Below are 27,889 nucleotides of genomic sequence, written 5' to 3' on the forward strand. Positions count from 1 at the left end.
TATGATGTAATCTAAGTTTTTTGGGGATAGCCGATTTCTGCGATCATTGGTTATCAGTCCTGTTTTTGAGAATACGCGTTCAGATGGAACAGACGTTGCTGGAATACACAAATACTTCAGCTGCATATTATACAAATCTGGTAATGTGTCTTTATGCTGTTTCCAAAATTCCAATGGATTTTTTTTACGATCTAAAAGTGGCATATCTAAATATTGACGTATTATCAAAGTGGAAGTTACATTTGGACTCGATGTAGTTCTGACTTCAGCGACTTTATTATCAAAATGCTCCCATAGTGATTTAGTTGCATTATTAGTACTATTTAATGTGTGCGCTGTGGTGGTAGATTCAGTTGTATTCATTTCATTTTCCATTTCATTATTTGTGCTAATCATCATTGTTAATTCTTCGCTTACCCATTTTTTTGCGCATTACTAGCATTTTCAAGTAAACCAAACGCAGTTTTTTTGAATCGTGGGTCTAAGAATGTTGCTTTTGCAACAATTTTATTCTTTTCAAAAATGCCCAACCGTCTACTGACTATATCCATTAACATATTTCTAAATACATCCCCAATGTCAGTTTTTGTTTTCAAGTTTCTTAAAATATGTTGAAGACCTCTAATAAGTGGTATAACCACACTTAATGTTGGATACTTTTCACCTGATAATTCTGTTGTCATTATTTCAAATGGATTTAAAATATGGGTACAATCTAATATTATCTCCCACTCGGGCGCATTTAAATAATTTGGAGCTTGAGGTAGAGTTGACATAGCAGCAGGTAGAGGGGCTTTAATGTTTACAAGTCTTTCAATCATTATTAAACTGGAATTCCATCTCGTAGGCACATCTTGCTTAACTTTTAATAGAGGCAAGTTCATTTGCAATTGAAAGTCTTTGAGTTTTTCAGTGGCGTTACTGCTGTGCTTGAAATGCCCTACTATGGTCCTACATTTTTTTTAAATTTGATTTATATCAGAGTTTCTATTTATTGCCTCATTTATACTCAAGTTTAATGTGTGTGCCACACATGGGTGATGGTGTTTAAGAAGGTGTTCGTTTATTGCATTTTTAATATTTGACCCATAGTCTGATACCCACGGTTATTATTTTATTTGCTGTATTCCACTCATTAAAAATATTTGTAAGTGTAGTATATTGTAGTATAGTGTATATTTTGACCAATGTGTCTGTCAGAAACGCCTTTAGTTGCAATTACTGGTTATATGAATATATTATATGGAATATAATTGGTTGTCAAAAATAAAATGGCACGTCACTGTTATATATGATTTATTGGAATTGGATGTCCACATATCTGTCGTTACTGATAAATCATTTACGTTTTGGACAATAGATTTTATTTTAAGGAGCATAACATTATATTCTTTTGGCAACAATTGTGAAGTTAATACTTTTCTACTAGGGATAGAATAAAGTGGTTGCAATTTTTTAGTATACTCAATAAATCCGATGTTTTCTACTAAAGAGAGTGGTTGATAATCAGCGACAATCATTTTAATTAAAGATTTATTAATAGCCTTAATTTCAGAATCACTAAGTTCATTTACTTTTGTCGAACCAAAGAGTTTCAGTTGACGAGGCCGTTTTGAAGGTGGCTCAGAAAATTGCGACGAAATTAAATGTTGAGATGATAAATTAGGAGAAATTGCTGAAGTTGAGGAACTAAGTGTATTTTCGGTAGTCTGGATCATCTTCATTATGAGTGATCTGATTGAGTTTGGTAGGGTGTATTCGTTTTAAATGTTCTATTATAAATTCAAAAAGATACAAAAATTGTGAAATTAGTATTTATCATACTTAATGCTTAATATTTTAAAATACATAATATAATTAGGATTTGAAGTATGAAATATTTCATTTTGATATAATTGATATAATGTTTTGATAACATTTTTGGTTCATTTGAAGTAACGATTTTCCGAATACCGTAAGTATAATTACTAAATCAATTTTACACTTTAGAAACTGCATTTTATTATCTATATTTTGAATATATTTATGATAACTATAATAAACTGCGTGTTATGATGAATAATTAAAACTTAAAAAAAAAATTGTGGGGCAAGATGACACATCTGTACATTAAATAAAAGTATAATATTTTTAGAACAAAAAATAAAAAGTAAGGCGAAAAATAAAAATGAAAATACATTTATAAAATAATAATAATTAGACAGTGGTAAATAAATAATAGTAATACAAAACAACATTACAGCATTATAGTGAAACATGGTTTATTTCCCAATAAATTGCTTATCATCGACGATATTTATATATTTAAATAAATAAATGATAAATTTAAAAGAATATTATGTTACCTATACTAATTAACATACCTACAGTAGGTACTACAGTGCACTAATGTGAGAATCATGATTAAAGATATATCTTTAATCGTCGTGAAAATTCAGTATAATAATATAATTGTATAATATTGAATCATTTAAACATTTTTACCTGTGTTTTTTTATCAATAAAAAAAATATGTTGAATACTTTTTTAAATGTATTTTAAAGTAAACACACGGAGTATGGAGAGACATTTTCTATAAAATATGTGAAATGTAGTTATTTAAATTAATAAACTAAGGTGTTTGAAATAATTATAAAGAGAAAGGGTAAACAAATAGATAATTCCATGTGCCTAGTTTAAAAATTATGTAAACCCTTAATAAAATATTATAATTTTAATTACCTACCTTTTAAGTTTGTCGTGTTTCCATAATACTTATAATCCTTTTTACATATTTGACACGTAACAGTCTTATTATCAGTATGTTTTTTATAACGATCCCAAACAACGGAACGTTGTTTACAGCCCGGTCTCATATTTATAAATCAATTACCTAATAAAATACTTTTGAAATTATCGAAAATATGGAGTGTCAACTGTTAACTACTAACTGTTTATGACTTGCAAGATTGTTTGACAATTATATTTGGAAAAACACAATCAAAAATCGTCAACATCTCTCTCCTAAAATTAAATTGTTAAATGGTGATTTTTCGTAGGCCGTAGCAGTTTATTTATAACGCGTCACAATAAAAATAATAAATGTTTAATATAAGACATAACTAATATACAATATTATTGTCTTATTTATAAACATACATTGCATTATTTGCATTATCTGTATTTATTTTTACAACCCAGTAAGAATATTGTAGAAATACTAGAAATGACTAAAAACAAAACGATAACAAATTAAAAAATAAAAAGTTCAGATTAGGTAGTGATAGCCGGCTTGACCATCATAATTAAAATTTCACATTTCACACCTTATTGATCTTTCATAAGCGCACAACCAGCGAGAGAATCAGCAAACACAACATTCTGTATGATGGCATTTTTATAATACTCATGTACCTATACATAAACAAAAATAATAAATTAAAAAGTAAAATTAAAAAAAAAAAAACTAAATAATTATTACAATTGGATTCCTAAGAATTGTTCAATTTCTTCTGGTGAAGTAGCTACACATTTTCCACATTTTTCAACTGAGTATAAATTTGTTTGCTCAGATATGTTACAAATCATGTCATTATCAACAAATAACTTGAAGTATTCAAATGGAGACAATATATTATCAGGAGGTTCTGGTAAACTACCTTTCCATATATTCTCTGTATTATTCCAGGGTACATTTAATGCAATATTATAATTATAAACATTAAATTTAAAATAAATTTATTTTACCTTTTCCCACTTGGGTATTTGAATAATTTTATCATCTAAATGATCAGTTTCAGATAATTCAAAATCTTCAATTTCATTAATATTTAAAATTTGTTCTAATAAATCTAAATTATTTGGTATAACTTCATCTAGGTTTTCATTGATGGAAAGTTCTACATTATTGTTAACCTGTCAATAATAATCATTGATTATATTTTACATAAAATATTTTGTTATAAATATAAAATTACATCAGATTCATTTGGAATTGTTGACAATATTTCATCTAAATTTTCATAGTTAATGTCTTCACCCTCGTCGAATTCTTCAATGTCAGATACATCCCCATTTAAAAGGTTTACAATATCATCATCATTTAACCCACGGTTCATTATTTAAAAATATATAAGCTAAAAACTGAAAAATTAAATATTTTGTAACAATTACTAATTAAATGTTACATGATTCCTAAAATAATCACTGGGAATGCATGGTAAACAACAATAATTATCCAATTAATATTTATATCCCAATGATTACTGACGGAATCATGTCCTTTACGAAGCCACTGTAAATCAATTGAAATACATTCACAAATAATATCAAGTTATTTAGTTAGAAAAACTAATTTCCTAATCGAAAATATTTTTTTTTTAGTCAATAATACAATTTTACTTACCGTATAACAAGATATAAATCGATGTGTTCCTGCTACAACGTGTTTCACGATTAGAACATAAACAATTGCTATTAAATTGATAAACAGTCAGCAACGACTAAAACCAGTGTTACCATTAGAATGAGTACAAAAATTCTTATGATTTAACATAGAGTATAATAATTAATAGGTCTTTGAAAAATAATAATAAATCGTAAAAGTACGTGATTCCTAAAGTTATCATTTGGCTGGAAAGGGATAATAATGCTAAGAATTCAATAAATATTCATAACTTTCCATCAATTAATTCTAAGGCAATGGTAACGATGCAATTAAAAGATAGGAGTCGTCCGTGGACATTAAATGAAAAAAAATTAGCTTTAAACTTATATTGTAAATCACCAACAGCATATAAATTTTTACGTTCACAAAAAGTTAATTTACCTGGGCCATCAACTATTCGTCGTTGGATTGGTCAATCAAAATTCTTACCAGGTTTTAGTAAATTATTTTTCAGTCATATACAAAAAAAATTTGAGTCATCTGATTATAAAGAAAAAGCTTGCACTGTTTGTTTTGATGAAATGTATATAAAAGAATTTATAGAATATTCCAAAGAATTTGATTTTATTGAAGGTTTTGAAGATTTAGGTCATTATGGGAGGACCAATAAAAGTGCCAACTGTGTTTTAGTATTTATGGCTCAAGGTATTTACTCTACATCAGTGGTTAAAGTGGGAAAAATTTTGAGGGGGGACTAACGTTACCAAAAACTAAGGAGCGTTCCCGAGTTCTTCATCCAAAATCTATATCTAACCAAACTTTTTTAAGAAACCTACTAGGTATGAACCTATATAATTTGATTTTTTTATACACCATGGTTCATAAAAATGTTATGTTAATATAGTATGTAAATTTTCTCCTATGAAAAATGATTTTAAATATATAATGCCTGCTAAGTTAAAAATGAATTGAAAATCATTGCCCGAAATTAAAAAAAAAATACATTTACATTTTAGTTTTAAACATTTCATTAAAAAAACAATTTATAATAAATAATATCACTATTCATATTCTTTCAGTTTAATATTTTATTTAAACCATAATTATTATATCACATGGAATCGCACACTATTATGAATAACACACTACACTATTTAATCTATTCTGTGACACTACTACACAATAATTTATTATTTAAAAATCGCTTATCGCACTAAACTTAACCATCTTCAGAACGTGGAGATTATTCGAGCGAAATAAAATATGTTTAAATTCGAAATCTAATCAATGTGTTTGGCTGCATAAATAATTTAATAAATTATTAAAATTAACATGCAACATATTATTAAATTTACAATAAATTTATTTTTTTAGCGTCCCCCCAGACTTTGGAGACTTAAATTAAAGGGGACGCATAATCTAACCGTAAATAAGAAGGGGTACTCAGTCCTCCTTCGTCCCCCCTCAGTTTAACCACTGCTCTACATGGAAATTTCCAATTGCATATCTTCTTGTTCATTCTGGAGTTGACAAAACAATTTAAAAAAAATTAATAATTTATGTTTTACAAAAGTTATTTGAGGTTGGGTTATGTCCCAAAATTATAGTTTGCGATCAAGGCACAAACAACCAAAGCACTTTAAAATCATTAAATATTTCAGAAGATAATCCATTTTTTTTTATCAACAACAATACAATTTTTTCTTTGTTTGATGTTCCTCATCTACTTAAAAGTATTAGAAATAATTTAATTAATGCTTGTTATATAAAAGATAATAAAATAATCTCATTTGATGATATAAAAAAAACATATGAGTTGGACAAACAAAATCATAAAAGTAAGTCTCTCATCAAAATAACAGATGCACATATTTACCCTAATTCTTTTCAAAAAAATGCGTGTTAAATTAGCAGTACAATTATTAAGCAATTCCATGGCCGCATCAATCTGAACTTGTATACAAACAGGACAACTTCAAAGTAACACTTCATCAAATACTGCAGATTTTATTGAGTTTATTAATCATTTATTTGATTGTCTAAATAGTAAATCTTTATATAGCCATAATCCATACCTCTGTGCATTAACTGATCTAGATACTGTAAAAAAAATTTTAATAGAAGCTTCACAATACTTCACAAATTTACAAAAAATTAAAAAAAGGAAAATTATCTCAACCTCCCTATTTTAAAGGGCTTACACAGACCATTAAAGGTGTATTGCAATTTTTTGAAGCAGAGAAATCTAATGATATTGTATTTTTAATGACTAATCGTTTAAATCAGGATGTTTTAGAAAACATCTTTAGTATTTTTCGACAAAATGGTGGTTATAACAAAAACCCAACAGCTAGAACAATCAGAACTTCCATAAGAAGTAATTGAATTTTTTCTTTATGTACATCAAAAGCGACAAATTGTGAGGAAACCCAAGAAGATGATAATCCAATTATAATTGACCCAGTTAGTTCACTGAATAAAATAAATTTTAACAGTTCGAAATTATCATCTGATTCCGACACAGAATGTAATTCTAATTTATCTCTCTGTTTTTTTTCATCTGACGAGGACTCAAATAATACTGATAGTAATAATTATGTCACTTTAGAAGACTGTTCTGTAACATATTTCGCAGGATATTTGGGCTATAAATGTATGAAAAAATTTAATTGTAACCAATGTCAACTTGAACTATTTGTTGATAAAAACTTAAATGATAAAAAGCAGTTGCATCTTCTTAATAAAAATTATACTTCAATTGATAATGAAAGTGGACTTAAAGCATCATCAAATAGCTTAAATAATGTAGTGAATAAAATTTTAAATATTTTTGAAAACAATTATAAAAACTATTTGCATAAAAAGAAAATAAAATTTCAACTAACTGAGCGCTTAAAAAATAATAATACAATTAAAAAATGGCTTGATGAATCATTGACAAACTGCATAGATAACTAGTGCAGTATAATATACTATTACGCTATGTCCTAATTGAATCCGGGCAATGCGGTGCGTGCGTTGCGTCTATCGCCCGCACCGCAAACCGCTGCGTGTAATTTTTAATGTGGCAAAATTAAATACTACTTTATCGCTACGATAGGCGGGTAAACTTTTATTTCTTTGACAGTTGTAAATATGCCACTAACGGATACACAACGAAAGTTATTACTTTCCGAAAACTTGTGGTTAAAATATATACGTTTAAAAAAACTAAATAAAAGAAATAATGTCAATACTGTTTATAAAGATCGTTTTATTTTTGGTGAATTTTATCATCTTTATCCAAAATTACGTGAAGACGAAACGTTATTTAGATCGTACACTAGAATGATACCACAAACGTTCGACTACATTCTAAATTTAATTGAAATAGAGTGTTCACACAGTACAACTAATTTTAAGAAACCAATTTCAGTGGAGGAAAGATTACTCGTAACATTAAGGTAATTATTTTAATTTTAAATAAGTAGATATAATTGCTTATAATGATTGAATTATTTTTGTACAATTGTTTTAATTTTAAAGTTATATTATAAATAATAGTAATATATTAATACTTAGTCCTTACATTTATTTTATAATTTAAAAATAATTAATATTGTTTGAATTATTTGAATCAGACGTAGACGATGAAGATGGTGGATTTGTATAGTAATTTGTCATATTTTGATCATTAGAAAATTGTTGTGAGGATATTTCTCGTAATAATGTGTCTTGTATTGTACTCCTAAATCTTAATTTTTGCAGTGGATGTAACTGTTTCATGTACGGAATCAATGATTTAAAAAATAATAGATCTTCATCTTCAGGGGCTTGTGGTTCTAATATAGCAGCAACTTTTTTAGCTTCCAACTTTAATAGTTCATTTTCAAATGAAGATTTTGTGTCAATTTTTTGTTTTTTTTTTGTTGGACGATTTGGAGTTAAAGAACTTATATTTTCATCAACGCAAATATTTGAAATATTCTGATCGATTTTTTTTGTTGGACGATTTGGAGTTAAAGAACTTATATTTTCATCAACGCAAATATTTGAAATATTCTGATCGTCTGTATCAAACTCAAACTCATCATTATGAATTAAATCGTCATTTAATTCATCGCTCTCCGAAATATTACCACTTGTAGTTCTAGATTGTACAGAGTCTCTCAAAAAAAGCAATAATTGGAAATATGACCATCTTCCATTATAATGTGCTGCAAACTCCTGACCACTACCAGATGCACCTTTTGGTATTTTTTTTATTTCTTTCAGAAATTGATCTCTCAAATTTCTCCATTTTTTTTAGCTTCTTCTTCTAAAAATTAAAAAAAAAAAATGTTTACCACTTTTTTTAAAATTTTTTATTATTTTTATCATAAAATAAATATGTTATCCCGTCATTAGAGCGAAAGAAAAAAAGCCAGCGCCAATGCGTTTATAAATTATTATTGTCCTTACTATTTATCGTATCATAAGACGTAATGTGGCGAATCACATAAATATTACTAATATTACTCGATCTGATGTTAACACTACAGTAATAAAGATAAGTCTAGATAGTAGATAGTAATTCATTGCATTTTATCGCCATGTAGGAAATTACATATTACATATCGGTGTATTTTTGTTCGAGTAGAAACTTACATAACGGGATTACCTGCTATGCTATAATATTTTATACACATTTAAATTTAATATTAAATTTTAATTTTAAGTTTTAACTATCACAGTAGTATATGCGACTGAAAATTATTATAAGTAGTATAAATAGTATTTACTAACTATTGATCTTTTTTATGATCAAACTAAAAATAATAAAATATTAATGGCGTTTTAATTTTTTTCAGGTACTTAGCTACTGGTACTGCTTTTAGACAAATTGCGTTTTCGTTTAGAATTTCCAAGACAACTGTTTCATCAATTGTAATTGAAGTATGTCGAGCTATTTGGAAATGTTCCCAGGAAATACATATGCCTACTCCAAGTATAAATGATTTTGAAAACATCGCTCAAGATTTTTACGACAAATGGAACTTTCCCCATTGTGTTGGGAGCATTGATGGAAAGCACATACGGTTAAAGTGTCCAAAAAATTCTGGAAGCATGTTTTATAATTATAAACAATTTTTTTCCATAGTTTTAATGGCCATAGCTGATGCGAATTATAAGTTTATTATGGTTGACATAGGTGCTTATGGAAAAGACAGTGATGGTGGCGTATTTTCCAATTCTAATGTACATATTCGAATAGACAATAATTCATTAAAGTTACCTAAACCAAGATGTTTACCAAATTCAAATAATGTGGCACCATTTGTTTTCGTAGGAGATGAAGCTTTTCCTCTACGAAGTTATTTAATGCGACCTTATCCACGCAAGCAATTGGACGACGTAAATAAAGAATATTACAATTATAGATTGTCGCGGGCTCGAATGACAATTGAATGTGCCTTCGGTATTGCATCTGCAAAATTTAGGATTTTGCAAAAAAGTATAGAAACCAAAGTGGAAAACGCTGATCATATAGTGAAAGCAATATGCATTTTACATAATATTATAATAGACCGCGAAAAAGATACTGCGAGACAAACAAGTTTGAATGAAGAACAACCGAATACATTACTAATGGTGCGAAGAAATAAAGCCAATAATAGATCATCTCGATTTGCAGAAAATATTAGAAATATATTCACTTCATTTTTTGAAAAAAATAAAATATAAATATTGTCAGCAGGATGTGCTTAGGAAAAATAATTCTAAAAACACAATTTTATTACAGTATATTTCTCTCCATATTTATACTTTACATGCATTATATAGTTATTTTAATGAAATAATTGTTATGACCGTGTTTTATTAAAATATTTTAACTACTTATTATAATTAACTATGATATTTAAAATGACTAAAGTACTAGACAGTACACGCCGTAAATTTATAATAAAACATATTTTTTTACTTACTTGGCATACATAATTCTTTCCCTACAGCTTCCCACTCTCGATCAACTTTGATTCTATCTTTAAATTGCTTATGGAACTTATCCCATAAAATACGCCTTTTTTGAACTTCTGAAATAAGACTCTCCATGACTTGCGATGTGCAGTGTATAACTACAGTGTGCAGTGTACATTCAAATGCAAGTTGGTATATTGTAGATATCTTGCCCGCCGTCACCGCAACAGATAAAATCAAACTTGTTTGATTATAAAATATTGCGTGCGGTGCGGTGCGGGTAGTTTTACCGCACCGCATACTTTTGCGGTCGTATTAGGACATCCGTACTTATCATACCTGGTTTGTTTTTTCTCCGCACCGCACGCAACGCACGCACCGCATTGCCCGGATTCAATTAGGACATAGCGTTAGAGTGGTGCAGTAAAAACTATCCTTACAGGCACAATAGTATTCTGTACTAGTCTAGTACTCTAGTGGTAGCCATATAAGTACTGAGTACTGACATAGTTTGATTTTACATGATGGTGCATAACTGGTACAAGTCTGGTATGGTGGTACGTAATACCTATACCTTTTCTCATAAAATTAGTCTATATAATATAAATACTATATTAATACATTTTCTAGTATCATCCCTAAAATTAGAAATTTATTGTGACCATTGGGTATATTAACAGTATTTTGAACTAGATTCTGGATGCTAAATAATAATCAAATTAGAAGATTGTAGTAACTATTAAAATGTTGAATAAAATTCATAGTAAATTATAAATTTAGCATGTTTATGCACATAGCTTAAACAATAAAATACTCTTAGTTATCAAACTATTCTTTATTTCTGGGAGTATAATATAATCTTTAATGTGTAATTTAATGACAACTTAATTTATTCACAATTCTATTCATTTTTATTTTCTGTATTATTACTATTGCTGGATTTTATCATTTTGTAATATTGCCTTTCCTTCTTCCCACCTTCACGGTCTTTGGCACCTGAAAACCATCGGCTAATTTGGCTTGATATATTCTATATCTATATTTTTAAACCCGGGTCTTTGGTAGTAATGACTTCTGAAATACAAAAATAAATTAAAGAATATATATAATTTTACAAAAAAATATTTACAATATTAAATACCTAGTAAATATTTGTAAGTTTGGGTTGCTGAAAAATTCAGTTTTTTACTACCATTAGTCTCTCTCCCAAAAGCACTAAACAAAAGTTGGACATCTTTAGACATTATACGCGGTATAACTGCAGTTAAATTTTCTGTTACTTTCATGCCACTTTTAATGTTTATCGTCATAAAACATTTCTAAAAAATAAAATAACAGATTAATTAATTGAATCTTTAATTTCAGAAGCAATTATACCAGTTTCTTTATTAGCTCAAGGTCACTTTTTAACAGTGTATCAAAATCCTGAAAATCTTCCAAGTTCATCTTGGGCATGTCATTTATTTGTTCATCTTGCATTGTGTTATTCTATACTCTATACTTCTTCTGGTAGACTCTAAATGAGCTTTGGTGACTGTTTCTAAAGCTGATGTACCTATAACAAACAAACATTTAGGTATGTGCAATTGGTAATTAATAAAATCAAATCATTTTTTTTTTTTTTTTTATTAATTACTGAAAAGTAGGTATAGTAAATTTCAGAATAATCAATGTTTTTTTTTATATAAGAATACCTTAGGAATTTAACTGAAAATATACCTGAAGAGCATGTACAACCACATGTTCTGCATGGTTTCATTTTTTTAACGTTTGAAGAAGTTTGAGCTAAAAACAATAAATAGTAAAATATTGATAACATTTTAAACTAAAAAAAAAATCAGATCAGTTTAGTATAAGATTAATTTGGAAACATGCCAAGTTAATAAAACTCACTAAATCTATGTAAATACACAAGATTTATGTACCTTTTTTATTGTTGCTTCCATGAAGTGCATTTAATTTAATATTTGTGGGAGACTGTATCTTTTTATTTTGAAGTTTAATTATTTTAGTAGTTGCTGATGACAAATTTTGATATGTTGATGTAGGTGATGATGTGGTTGATGAACTAGAACTTGTAGCATGGTCTAAAATAATAATTTATCATTAAATAGATATTAATCATGTAATTTTGTAAAATATGTTCTTTTCTTAAGTTAAATTAACATAACCTCTTGGAAAAAGGTGAAAATGAAAAATAAAGTAGGCTAATAACAAATTTAAAAGAAATTTCAAACAATGTGGAAGTTCTAAAACAAACTGTTATTTTTTGTTATTTACTTATAGATCATACATCTGCGGTAAAATATTTGTGCACAATATATTGTGAACCCTATAAGCTGCCAATGTTATGTGCCATATTAATATAATATAAGATAAATTCAGTTTAAGTTGTATGTGATAGTAAGTTATGTACTTACTTCTGGATCTCTTTAATGATTTTTTTCGAATAAAAGAGTGTGCAATTGATGACCCTGATGAAGTACTATGATCAGATACCAAGTTTTGTTGCATATGGTCATTGGAATGGATACTATAATTGTCGTCATTAAACATAAATAAACAATAATTTAATATTAATGAATTAATATCTATATATATATATATATATATATATATATATATATATATATATATATGTGTGTGTAGATTATTATTTATAATAAATTAATAACCATTTGATTCTACATCATCAACATCACGCTTTTTATTAAAAGAAGGAAAATTTTTTAAATGTTTTTTTAGTTCAGCTGCATCTAATTTTAAGCTATCTTCTTCTTCTTCGGAACTGTTATAATTTTCTATATTACTGCTTTGAACCATTTTATCTGAAAATGCTTTTTCCATTCTTCTAATTCCCTGGTTATAATTACCTGAAACATTAGAATGAACAATATTTATGACTACAATATACAGAATACTGATAATCAGTAACAATTATTTTAAAACCCACATAACTGAGTACATAGTTGTAAATTGTATCACTCACCAGCTTCTTTAATAATAGTAACTTCAAAACTTTTCCAAAATGAGCCATATGCAGCAGATGTTTTACACATTTCATTTAAGTTATTATATTCTTTTTTCCTTGTGGGATATTTACAAAATAGTTTTTTATCATTTTGATATACCCATGCAACGGGCACAAGATCAATTATTTTTTTTCCGTCTTTAGATTTTTCACTGAATTGTACTACGACATGGGTGGTGTCTTTTTCAAATTTGTCTTGTTCCATTTTCTACAACTATAACTATAATATAACGAAAAGGTTAGACTAGATCTTATTATTATTATTTACAGTATTTTACCACATAGTACACAAATAAATTATTAAAAACAAGTTAAATCTAAGTTAAAGTATCTAACCAAAATATGGTAACAATAACCATGAAATTTAGTTCCCTCAGTGACAACATAACTATTAGTTGCGTACACAAATGTAATTTTGTTGACTGTAAATGGTTAGATAAACTATATTATGTTGTAATCAGTACTATTCTTGATTCGGTATTAACAACTAAAATTATGTATAGGTGACTGAATACTTTCAGTTATGTATACTAAACATGTATTCAATACTACAGAATATCATCCTTCTATTCTGTTGAGTTAACAGAAAAAGTTTGCAATGATTAGTATACATTTTGTTTTATGTACACAATTACAATTCATCTACAGCAAATCATTTTGTTACTGATACTTCACCTTTTTTGTTAGTACTGAACTATTCTAGTAGGTAAGCTTAACATTTTTGTTTTGTTAACATTTCTAAATTTATTGAGATGCTTGTACAAAATCATTTGTAATTGAAGCAAACTTTTTATGTCATAGATATAAAACATTAAAACATAATATTTACCTATATATAAAACATAATACATATATTATATTACAATTAACACGTTCGTGGTCACTTCACATTTTAATATTATTTAAGTACCTACCTTAGAGAATCACTTTTATATTACTGCTATAGCAGTAATATTTTAGTACTGCCATAGCAGTAATGACCTATCACGTATAAATTTTTTACGCCATAGGTCATTACTGCTAGAGCAGTAATAATTTATTTAGCATTACAAAAATACTAATATTGAAATTATAACAAAACCTATTTTATAACTTATCAGAATATATTTTTATTATTAATAATTAGTTGTTTACAATATATGCAACTACTTTTTGAAAAGATTTTATACATTTTATGAGAAAAAATACATTATAATATATATTATATAATATTATTCTTGTGCCATTCTTCAAAACATTTACCAGGGCATAAAGGTTTACCACAACTTTTGCATTGGAATGATGTTTGTTTCCTTATTTTCGTCTTATAGCACTGCTTACAGTTTTTAAAGTATGTTTCTCTTTTAAAATTTGGTGGAGGAGGTATTTTTTCTGAGTAATGATTATTTTCAGGTGCTACTTTTTTGCTTTTTTTGTTTTTGAAAAGTTCTGCTGCGGTAGTTTCGATTGGAAGACCAATTAAATTTTTTATGAGTAAATCACGGAATTGCTTAAAGGTAACGTTTGTTACACCAAACTTTTTGTTAAAAATAAAATATGAATTCCAGGTGGATATATCGAGCAAATGAAATAGCACCTTTTTATACCATCTAGCGGTTTTTCTGGGACACGAGTAATAGCTTACCATCTGATCTGAACGATCTATACCACTCATAAAATCATTGTAGTCCTTTATCTCTATTGGTTTATTTTTTTCGAGACCATATCTATTTGTTGTAGATACGATTTTTGGGTGATTTTTAGTTGTAATACAGAGCACGTCTCTTTTGTCTTTCCACTTTGACACGTATACATTCTTATTCCGTCTCCATACATATTCACCACGTTTTAATTTTTTGGCAGTCACTTCCTTGGGATTTCCTTTGCGGTTGCTTCTTAATGTTCCCGTCGAGTGAGTTTTTTTTTCAAGCAATAAATTTGATAAGGTGACACTATTGTAAAAATTATCCATATAAAGGCTATGCCCTTTATTTAAATACGGTTTCATCAGATGAAAAACAATACTGTCAACTTTTGTTGTAAAACCTTCAAGGTTAGGTTCAATAACTGTTGATGGCGTATTTTTACCTTTATACATATCAATATTTAAAACATATCCGTCATGTGAGCAAAGTTCGTAGAACTTAATTCCATATTTGGCTTTTTTGTTTTTAATATATTGTCGCCATTTCAACCGACCACGATGTAGAAGTAAAGACTCATCGAGAGATAAATTTTCATCAGGAAAATATAAGCTTTGGAACTTTTGTATAAGCATATCAAATACAGGATAAACTTTCTTCATGGGACCAACTAATGGATTATCACTTGCATACTCAACACTAAAACATCTTAATAATTGTTCAAACCTTCTTCCTGACATAATATGACGCACAATTGGATGATAATACAATGGGTTGTCTGAAAACATATCTCTTACGACCGAAAATTTTATAGAACCACCAAGAAGACACAAACCCAAAAAATTTTGAACTTCTTGCGAACAAGTTTGCTGAAAGTGTGTTGACCTGCTACCTTTTTTGTGAGGACGATCTTTTACTTTAATTTTTTCACCATAATTATTAATAGAACGTACAATTATATCAATAATTTCGTTGGTCCAAAATTGTTTGAAAATTTCAATCGGGTTATAACGTGCACTATCATTAATTTCAAATTGTATTCCAACATTATCTCTACAAAAATTGAAGTCTGGAATATCTACATACGTTTCTACCCAAAAATCAGTGTCTGGCTCATCATCATTACCACTATCACTCGAACTTTCTGAAGCCGATTCGTCATCTAATGAAGAACTTGACAATGACAGTGTACGCGATGGGCCAGCAGAAATAATATTATCATTATTACCTGTATAAATTGTTTTGTCGATTACTTTCGGTAAATATTCGGGGTCCGCATCTGAATCGTACAGTTCAGTAGTGTCGGAATCAAATTCTAAACTTTCATTCAAAAATTCTTCTATATCTTGTTTGGAACGATTCATTTTTATAACACCAAAATATTGTATGTGAATAAACACTATGTACGCAAATGTAGAAAAATATAATACGAAAACACGAACACGAGTACGCTACACACGCAATAGACCACGGCCAACTAAAGACATGTGAAAATATATTGTATAATTGTGTTCAAACAACATATAAACCGATAAAAATAATTAAATATAACATGATAAAATTCGAACAAAATACCAACGAGAAATATAAAAATAGAATTGTTTATTTATTTGTGCCCAAACCTATGACTGATCATAACAGGTCAGTCACATATCTAGTTTCATTTAATACTATTGAAAATAGTACTGCATGAGCAGTAATGCCCGATTTCGTTAGTTTTGTAAATTACTGCTATAGCAGTATTGACCCATTACAAAAGAATTGAAAAAAATTAAAATTACTGCTATAGCAGTAAGTGACCACGAACGTGTTAACAATTAATAAATAAGTCATATTTATAACAACTAGGTATTTTATTTAAATAAATATAAAAATGTTTACAATTTATTATAATGTATATTATACTATATTATACAAATTATTGTTGTTTATTAATTACAATTAAATCAATCAATACTAGGTCATATTTAAAATACTTACTCTTTTAATAATACTGTAGAAAAATCACAAAGTCAAAAAAATATATAAAGATTTTACATATTATACATTTATACATGAGTATCAAACTTTAAATATGTACATCAAACCATAAAATAAATAAATTATATCAATAAATAATAATAATAAATATATCATTCAAATGAAATTTCAAATCATAATATTATAATGGGTCTCGAACTGTCACATATCTTACTCCATCTGGAGTAACATTCATAGTGTTTGGTATGGGAGATATTAATGAATCCTGGTAAATGAAACACATATTTGAAACTGGTATTTCTATTTCAAAAGCATGCAAATGTTCATTAAAACCTACAGTATTTAACAATTTACACTAAAATATTATTTTGTCAGACCCATACATAAAGATATCTTTAACAGATACAAATTGTGGGTTGTCATCATCCAAGTCTTTTGTCAAAATACTGTTCACTTTGTATCGAGTTCCTTTCAGTTCAGCCCAACTTATACGAATTAATGGTTCATCAGTATTAAGATTGAATTCAGATTTAATTAAGTTATATTTTGAGCAATTTAATATTTTACTAGGACCTATAACAAGGCTATGACACAATAACCCCTTGGTAAATATGTCATTTAATTGCAGTTGATGCTTAATAGCCAAAGTTATACAAATATTGCGTCTATTAAAAGAAGACCTAGCAGAAATTTTTGATATTCTGTGTTTAGCTTCATATCTCATTGACCAAAAGTGGACAACAGGACCAAATTTTTTTATTATTAATGGATAATGTGTAAGAAAATGAAACTTTGGTTTGAGTGTATTTTTACTATATTTTATATAAAGTTCATTCATTTCTCCTATTAAAGTCTCTAGTAAGGAACAACTACTTTCTTCTAGTGAAGTTGATAACACAATGTCTACAACTTTACGCATAGTTAAATATAGATCCCAAATTGGCTCACCGATAGGTACAAAATCGCCAATAAGGAGACCAAAGTATCTAATCAAGGTTATCATTTCAGATGCTGATTGCTTAAGTTTTCCTGCGTTAATATGGTCAATACTAAGCAAACAAGGTTTATTGTTTTCTGGTCCAAAATCAAAACCATATATTCGATCATTTAATTTTTCTAATGAAAAAAGTTTCAATTCTTTTATGTAATATACTAATATAAAACTGATTATGTACTTTGCACATCCCTCAAACATATCATGCATGATATCTACCCCTATTTGATCAAACAAATTAAAATTTTTAATATCCAACCAAATACATTTCTCTTTTAGCCCTGTGGCATGCAAGTCATCTTTTTCTAAGTCTAATAAATATTGCTCGTAATGTCTTAAAAGATTTTTATTTTCATAACATTGAATTTTCATATCCGCCTTTGCCACAGTACAAATTCGACAACATAAATTAGATGAAAAACTTTCAGTGAAACCGGTAATAGAATGTATTCCAAGATTATCCCCTAAAATAAGATCCAATTCAAAATATAATTTTCCTTTAAATTGAGGAATATTTATATCTACACCATTAGTCATCAAATAATTAAATTCTTCTATAACAGGATTAAAGATTATTTTATTTCCGAATTGTGTTCTGTCCGATGAGTGAAAAAGTAAGGCCAAAAAAATATTAGATAATGTTTTCAAGCGATAAGGAGGAATACATGGTACAGCTACATAAACTGCGCCTAGTTTATGTATACTGCAATGGCTTCCTAGGACATTTCCACTTTCGTAGTCATCGAAATACATAAAGAGGGGAAATACTATTCGCCCATCGTGGTTAATAATTCTGCTTCTCCAATAGGTACCCTGAATGAAATTAGTTAAGATACCACTATCATTTTCCATTATTTTTTTATAATCTAGGGTTTCAATAAGTACGTTTTCAAGCGAAAAAAATTTTTGTAAGACGCTCCTTAGTGGTATAAACTGTTCTGTGCAGTTGCAAGGTTCTAAAATTGTTAAGCCATCTTTCTTAACACTATTTAATCTTTGACCTATAACTTTTTCCTCTGGTTCAACAAAGGTACCTTGAGTAGCAAAATTACTAAAACGTTTGTGTTCTGTTTTAAAATTTATTAAAGAGTCTTTAATTATTTTAATAATATTGTTGAAAATACTTATACTTTCAACAGATATTTGACCTTCAGAAATCATCTGATCAACATAACTTTCAATACAAACAGCAATACCTTCTGAAAAAACAGATTCTATACCATCAACTACAATTTGTACAGTATTTCTGGGAATAATAGGATTTGCGTACAAAGAAGAAAGGAATTTAATTATTATTTGATTTAAAATTTTGTCAGGCGCAATAAATTGTTTACATTGAACTTCATTTGAAGTAACAGGATCAGATACATTAGTATCAAAGATAAAATCTAAATCAGAGGAACTCTCAATGATAGAATGAGATGTAGAAGGCTGTGTTAAATCAGTTAGATTGTTACAATGTTTTGACAAATGTTTCCGGAAGGAATTTTTTAAATAAAAAGATCTTGAGCATTCTTCTTCAATACACTGATAAAAATTGAATTGATGGTTTAAATGTTGAAGTTCAAAGTGTTAAAAAAGACTTTTAATATCATTAGTTTCCTTTTTACATAAAAAAACATTTAGGCATTTAGAAAAAATAAAAACTGAATTTTTTAAATAATGAGAAAATATATTATTAAGAAGAAATTCCAATATCAGACATAAAAGTGTTTACAGTAGTAAAATTTTTATCAAATGTAGTGTGTAAATTATAAAACCCCTTTTGAATGAAATACCAAATGGTTTCACATTCTACAGGATACTCTGCGTTAAATGTTATTATTGTTTTAAAGCAACAATCGACAGCAGCTATAATTGAGTTTAGCTGATAAAATGCATCATCAACCACAACAAAATAATTTGAAATTTCACTTAAGGTAGGACCTACTATAATAATAAAAGGTTGCTGTGTATGACCTAATCCTAACAATTTTTCTTGTTTACGTGATATAGTTTCTTGTATCTCTGCATTACTTCGAACGTGAGTTATGAATCCATCCCGCATTTCTAATTTTGAAGGTTTCCATTGAAGTTTTGTCTTCTTACTTCTAGAAACTGTAACTCCAATTAAAAAAGGGATGCAGAGAAATGCTGATATGTTTGATGCCTCTTCGTTGTCTGTAAATACAAATGATGTTTGTTATTCATAAATACAGTGATGTGGCTAGAAAAAATCTTTCAATAATTAATTAAATAATAAATCAAAAATCTATTTTTTATACAATATACTACTCACAGAGAAAAGGACTACAAACATTATATTTTTTAATTTAATTTAATTTTTGGTTTACCTTCAGCTCCCAATTGAACATAATCTTTAAGAATTTGATTAATTGAATGTTCTTTGGTTTTTTTAATTTTTTTCTGCAGTTAAGCTAAATATTTTGTTCTTATACAGTGGCAGATTTTGAAACAATTTATCAGAAAACCCAGGATATGCAATATCAAAATCTTTGAAAATCTGAAATCATAATCAATTAGATACAAAATTGTATTATTTTAGATGAAAATTATAAACTTACAAGAAAATATCCTGATGGCTTCTTTAAAGCCGGATATTCAGTCATATATGAAGTAATGGACAGCCCATTTGTTGACAGTTGTTGTTTCAAACGGGTAATAGCAGTTGTATTCCAATGTTGCTCAACTAGTGACCAAGGATCACTAGAATTATGGAGCCAATTTAAGCTATCTTCAACCGATGCAATGTCATTATCCAACTGATTATTAGTAATCTGAAGTGCTTCAGGTGGTAAAATAAGAGGAGAAGAACGTCCAGATGATGGTGTTGAACTTCGTTTCAATGATCTAATAATTCCTGATTTTCTAAACTCTCTCCTTTTATTGTTGAGACAGTCAAGAAGTTTTCCTTTTGCGGCTCGTTTAAGGCCAGGCCCATATGACAAATATGGTATAAAATAAGTAGGTGTTCTTTCTTTGTTGAACACAGTTGTAATTTCATAGGCGAGTTCTTGTAATCTGGATGAAGAAACTCTTATATTAACATCAGCACTCAATTCGTTATTAATAACTAAATTGCACAAGCGTTTGCGACCAACACTATCCAGGAGTCCAGATTCTTGATAAGCTGCAAGTAAAGATCTACCTTCATTTGTACTTTGAAGATAATCTAATAAATTCTGTAAACAAAATTAATTTGATTACAAATATAAAAATGTCTTTCTTAAATGGCAACCACTCTTTTTGACTTAATATATTAAAAGATAATTATTTTTTCAATATTATTTTATTTGATCAATAGTTTAGTTTAGAAACACTTTATTATTCATAACTTTAAACGAGTTTAATTGATAAACTGTCGATTAAAAAAAAACACTGAAATATAAAAAAACAAAGTTATCTTATTTAGAATTTTAAGTCAGAAGTAGTAGTTGCCACTTAAAATACCATAAACAGCCGATAGTATCATAAATATGAAAATAGATAAATAATAACGACATTGAAATTGCCTATTTGGTGTATTAAATTTATATTTGACTTACTATAGGTTTGGATGATGATGAGAGATTTGAGAGATTTGGAACGTTTGAGAGATCAATAGACTAAAAAAAATAAAATTATATATTATTTAAATATATGTCAGGTAAAATTATGGTCAGCATAATTAATAATTAGAGACTGGAATTATATGCCTTAGTGTGTTCATATATTGAGTGTATTCACCATAATGATAATTTAAAATTCTGGTTTTTATTAATAATTAACATACATAATAATATAAAAAATAAAAATATTAAACATTTGTATTAGGTATAGTATATAAAAGGCAAATAAGGAACATACAAAATATACATAAAAAAATACATACCCAACTTTTGCTGTTTTTTTTATGGTACAAAATGTTTTTAGGTAGTAAATTGTCAGTTATTTCATTAATTTTGAACATAGTTCAAAAATTTTACATACAATTTATTTATTTAAAAATTTACCTAGTTGTTATTATTATCAATGAGTTTGTTTTAGAGTATACTAATATTATAATATTGTATAACATTATGAAAGAAAATAAATTCAAACAACATATAAAATACTGTATATATAAACATTTGTAATTCTCATGCAAGTTTAATTAAGTGGTATTAATTAACACTATCTAATATAGGTTAAAGGGAATTATAATTTATAACTTTTTACAAATCCAGTGATTAAAAAATTGAAATTACAAACATATTAAGACTTATATATTATATATTGCACCAAAAAAAACAATATTGTGGATTAAGCTGTTTTAGCTTTAAGCCCCTTAAATTATAACATATCTATTTCTAAACAACATATAATGGGTATAAATAATTTGAATCATCATTCTTACCTCAACAGTTGAAGTCGAAGTGCTTTGGCTAGGTATACTTGAAATGTCATCAACTAATAAAATATCAGTTCTAATATCTAAAGATGATGATTCATTAATCTAAAATAAAAAGAATAATTTAATATAGGTAGGTAGGTACCTAGGTAATATTTTTTTAAGTTTAAACGAAATTTTAAAAAACTATTATATTACAAAATGAGTCATTGTCAATGACATTTCAGTGTCGGTAAAGTATTCTACCTATAAACAGCTATCCATCACCTAAGTAGGTACATACTTCGGATTTTATATTAAAATTTAATAAAAACATATTAATTAGGTACATAATTATTTACACTAGGCATTGATCCTTGAATAATTAATTTCCACTGTTCTAAATTTGACAAAAATCTTGCTCGATGACCTATTACAGGAATCAGTTCTTTAATCATATTTTCTGTTAAACATGGAAGAGTCTTCATGTCAATATCATTAACTATGTAAAACAAAAAAAGTTCGAAATACATAAACTTATTTAGTAGGTTATTCTTATTATCATGTGTATGTAAAATCAAGGCTGTACCTGATTTTTTTTTGTGTTATATTATGTTGTAGTCTAGAATAAACAATTTACATAATACGTTTACATCAAATAACACACATTTTTTTATTACAACCTCCCCGAAATTAATTTCCAGTTACTGCCTTGAGTATTATGTTATGTAGCCACTTATATACATTTTCTACTTTATAGGACATAGGTATTAGCATTGATTTTAGAATATACAGATAAACGGTACTGTGTATTATTGTGGCGACCAGTTATGCGACGGCGACCGCAATAGAGCGCTCTAGTCGCTGACGGCAAAGGTGGTGTTCCTCATTATAGTATGAATAGAGGGAAGTGGTTATTCGCGGCGCGGGGTAATGATGTATATTTGAAAACTCATGTCTTGCATTGTTATCGCATGCGCCCGTTAATTTGACCAATATTATAGTATTATCGTTGTATTGTTATTATACTGTATTTTCCGGATGGCTCTGGCGATCGCCGATCACAATATTATATAATTATATTGCTATCGTAATCTCTGTACAACAGTATTCGCATGTGACTTGTTACGGTATCTATAAAATATTGATTTTAGAATATATATTATAATATAGTATATTCTAAAATCCTTAGGTCATATTATACTAGTATATGATTTAAGATAAAATTAATGCTATAAAGTAGGTACTACAGTTGAGTTGAACAACTGTTCTGTTATAATTATTGACATTTAAAAAAAAAATTTCTTATAACTAAATTAAGAGGACGCTACACTGGTCATTTTCAGCGGTAAAAACACGTCTACAAAAAACAAACGAAATGGCATCAAAAAATGGTTTTATAGCAAAAATACCTATAATGAAATTTATAGAAAACAATATTTAGGAAACAACCTCATCGGTGTTTATTCAAATATGAATTATTAAAAAAGTTATAGTTGTTTAAAAAATGGAAAAAAAAATGTTTTTGTGCCTTTTACAGCAAGCTGTTTATTTGAAATAAAACAAAATCCCGATGAGGTTGTCTCCGAAATATTGTTTTCTTTAAATCTCATAATAGGTATTTTTGCTCTAAAATCGTTTTTTTATGCTGTTTTGTTTGTTTTCCGTAAACATGTTTACGTTGTTGAATTTTATTTTTCATTGCTGTAACGTGCTGCTACCTGTCTGCCGTTGCGGCTATCCGGCGACGGCCACAATATATTCCCCCACATTTCCACTACGACTGTCTATTATCGCGCGACGACAGTGAATTGATGGTTATCGGATGCTTCCAAGAATATTATACTGAACTGTAATATAGACTACTAGCTACGAAATATCATTATTATTATATTAGATTATAACCTCGCTATAAATGTATTAAAAATTGTTTTTATTTTTATTATAATAATTGGCATTGATGATTGAAGACATTCCACCTACGACCTACCATCTGTTATTTGTATTATTATTTTATATTATAATACGAAATTACGAAAATTATTATATTTTCCGATAAAGTAGATACCTCCCTTAAAGTATGCATAATTTGCAATAATTAAATTGTCTACACTTATAAAAAAAATTCCGTATTTTCTCACGAAATACACGATAAAAATATATCTTTTATGAAGTAACTAGTAAGTATTAAAATAATGCAATAAATACAAGCCGCGTACACTGTACAGTGACAATGCGACGTAATATTCTAATATACTATACAATATACATGTATGCAGTATGCACCGTATATTTACTAGTTCCGTCACTGACGAAGGTTGAGAAAATAATAAACATCGCTCCAGAATGAGCACAATTGTCAATTATTGTCGGCACTCGGCCGACCGCTGACTACGAGTAGTGGGCGTGGCTTAAACGTCGCGTGCCTGCGCATCGCGAAAACACTTAACAGCGCGTTCTCTTGGCCGTTGTATGCGTTTCGTTTTTGGTGTAGCGTCCTCTTAAGTTTTAATTTAAAGTTCTTATAATGCCTGGGGGCCAATTCTTGAATTATGCGACATGTTTGTCACATTCGATAAAATTATCGATTTTATCGGCCGTGACTAAATTTTGTCGATTTCGAAAAATGTTGGTATTCTTGAACGTCTTGTGATAAAATTTTATCATTTATCGAATTCAATATTTTATATCACATAAACCATTTCGGTAACAATGGTTATCTGTTATTCCTATTTATAAAACTTCATTATCTTTATCATTGTTCAATTTTGTTTTTATATTTTATTTTTATCAATATATTTAAAAATAGTATTTTTATTCATTACCAACAAATAATTATATTCGACGTAGTATATAGCATTTGTCACTAAATGTTTTTCTTTAACCATTGTATATGATTATTTAATATTTATATTAATTCTGCAAATATTATATGCACAAATACAATGACTAAATCGAGACCTACAAAATTGCAAATGAAGCGCTTAATTGAACTTGTATCAAATGATCCACAACTCGTCGCTGGCAAGTTATCGTCAAATTTCACTTATAAAATCTTGAAAGAAAGATGGCAACTAATTGCTGATGAATTAAATGCATTACCCGGCGCAGAAAAAAGTTTTGATAAATGGAAAAAGGTAGACATATTTTTATAAATAGTTAAATTTTGTTGATTTAATAGATAAGTAACTAAATTTTTTTAGGCATGGCAGGATACAAGAGCTACAGCTAAAACAAAAGCTGCTACTATAAAAAAATTTAATCGTGGGACAGGAGGTGGACCACCGTGTGATATTACATTATCCGATGCTCAAATGGATATATTACCTTTATTAAGCCAAGTTGCTGTCAGTGGTCACACATCTTCTTTAGAATCACTAGTAAATTTTGATTTTTCATCCATTGAAAATAGTAAGGCACAATGTAGTTCAAGTTTGATTCAAGAAGAAATAGGTAAAATTAATATATACTACTATATAAGGGCAATGAGAAAACCTATACTACTACTCAGTATATATTTAGATAAGGAAAACATTCATATTGATACTTTACCAGTCTATATTGAGAATGAAGAAAAGGAATGTATGTAAACATTTAATATAAATAGTCAACATAATCAAATATATATCTATAAATTAATTTTCAGTATCTTCAAATTGTGAAACAGGAATGCAACAATTTGATAAAGAATTAGATACATCCAAAACTGCACCTAAATTAAGTATGATTTTAGTTAAAAAAAATATAAAATTAATCGTAGAATAGACTTCAGCGTTCAGCCTATTAAAAAATTTACATAATATTATTTCAAATGAAGTTAGTTAAATAATTATTAACCTAACCTATGTAATAATTATATAATTTGTAATATAAAAATAGTAATTGATTCAATGATGATTATATATAATCTTAATTTATTTAATTCTTAATAATTTTTTTTTTAGTAATAATTTGACATTTAAAATGGTATTATTCACATTTTAAATTTAAACGAAGCTCTATTTATTTGTTGTATAAAAAATATTATTAATACCTTAATAATAATATAAACCTAAATAACTAATTAAATATATTTTTTTTAAATATAAAGAAAGATCAACTACACAAAGATTACTAGAAAGTCAAGATGTGGCAAACCGTATAGCGGATCTCACTGCTAAAAAAATAGAAATGAAGACAGAATATTATTCAAAAAAATTAAAGCTTATGGAAAATAACAATGCTCTTTTAAGTAGCATAAACACATTATTGATGTCACACTTTAATGTAAAAAGTAATGAATAAAAATAAAACTGAATTCAATTGAATTTCAGTTCATAAAATATAAGCAAGTAGTTTAAAAAAAAAATTGTGTTTATTTTTAATATTTATCATATACTTTAATTTGTTAAAATATATTAAAACTAATTTACTGAACTTTGCAATATGTATCTAGTCCATGTTTATTGAGTAAGTTTATTCATAATATATAAGTAGATAATATAATAATATATTATAAAGTATTAAAAGGAATATGAAATTATATTGTTTAAATAATAATATTACTATACATTTTGAAGTGTTTTGGTTATTCTCTGATATTTCTATTTTGCAAAAGCCTACATATTCTCTCCCTTTGACGTCTTCCTAATATTAACTCTCTGTTGCGATCATTTAACACATTAGCTTCTATATTATTTTGGTCATGATACATGCCAAAATCAAAATCATCTGTGTTTTCCAAGTACTCGGGGACATTAAATGTTATACACATATTATGCAGAACGACACAAGAATTTATTATAGCTGTTGCTTTTTCTGGTTTATAGTGTAATGTTCTGTCTTTTATCAAGCATCTAAAAAAATATATAATGCGGCTATAGTACAAGATATCTATTAAAATATGATATTCACAAGCTAATAACTTAATAACTAACCTAAAACGGGATTTTAAAACACCATTACAACGCTCAATTATACTTCTAGCAGACATTTGTATTTTATTATAGTGTACTTCAATCTCTATACTTGGATTAGATATTGGAGTAAGTAACCACTGCCTTAAAGGGTATCCCGAATCTCCTAAATTAATGTAAATAATCTGTGATACAAATTTCTTAAGATCAATTGATAAAGGTAATAATTTATGCTCTATGAACCTAAATAACTTACCCAACAAATAAAAATCATTGAAATTGTGTGCATGTAATTGTTTAAGAATTGGTAAAACATTACTATTATTCCAAACATGTGTGTAATGAGTGCTTCCAGGAAACAAAGCATTTATATTCAATATTTTTAAATTTGAATCGCAAATCTTAATTACATATAATAAAATAAAATGACAATTTTATTTATACAATATTGTAATTAATGAACTTTAAATTGTAACTAGATTATTTACAAGTTGAACATTCATGGAATGGTATCCTTTACGATTAACATATATATGCTCGGGATATTGATTTTCTTCAAGTTTAAATTTTTAGAGGGGGGTACAATGGCCACATGTGTACAATCAATGCACCCTATGACTCCAGGGAATCCAGTTTTCCTGTAAAAACTATAAAATAATATATAGAGAGTATAAATATCCCTAAATATCATGTACCTAGGTGCTATTTAATATATT

At 27.7% G+C, this 27,889-nt stretch overlaps 1 protein-coding gene and 3 pseudogenes across 1 annotated transcript; 1 reads left to right on the forward strand and 3 right to left on the reverse strand.

Annotated features, from left to right (window-relative positions):
* Window positions 1-3,317: 3,317 nt before the first annotated feature.
* On the reverse strand, window positions 3,318-4,106 carry LOC149061567 (uncharacterized; annotated as a pseudogene).
* Window positions 4,107-11,204: 7,098 nt separating this feature from the next.
* On the reverse strand, window positions 11,205-13,539 carry LOC149061568 (uncharacterized; annotated as a pseudogene).
* A 6,048-nt stretch (window positions 13,540-19,587) lies between these two features.
* Window positions 19,588-22,766, reverse strand: LOC149061569 (uncharacterized; annotated as a pseudogene).
* Window positions 22,767-24,828: 2,062 nt separating this feature from the next.
* On the forward strand, window positions 24,829-26,710 carry LOC149061570 (uncharacterized). Its single transcript, XM_089215032.1, has 5 exons — window positions 24,829-25,415; window positions 25,482-25,731; window positions 25,801-25,860; window positions 25,925-25,999; window positions 26,369-26,710. Exons 1-5 carry the CDS (start codon window positions 25,224-25,226, stop codon window positions 26,560-26,562), a joined length of 771 nt encoding a protein of 256 aa, XP_089071158.1. The 5' UTR covers window positions 24,829-25,223; the 3' UTR covers window positions 26,563-26,710.
* Window positions 26,711-27,889: the final 1,179 nt, after the last annotated feature.

This window comes from Diuraphis noxia, unplaced genomic scaffold (genome assembly GCF_037042655.1).
Source record: "Diuraphis noxia isolate RWA-SAM2 unplaced genomic scaffold, SU_Dnox_SAM2 contig0001, whole genome shotgun sequence".
Taxonomy (NCBI): domain Eukaryota; kingdom Metazoa; phylum Arthropoda; class Insecta; order Hemiptera; family Aphididae; genus Diuraphis; species Diuraphis noxia.

Coding starts and splice junctions, on each gene's coding strand:
- LOC149061570 (XM_089215032.1), top strand. CDS start 25,224: ATGACTAAATCGAGACCTACAAAATTGCAAATGAAGCGCTTAATTGAA. Junction 25,416..25,481: donor GTTTTGATAAATGGAAAAAG/GTAGACATATTT, acceptor AAATTTTTTTAG/GCATGGCAGGATACAAGAGC. Junction 26,000..26,368: donor CAAAACTGCACCTAAATTAA/GTATGATTTTAG, acceptor TTAAATATAAAG/AAAGATCAACTACACAAAGA.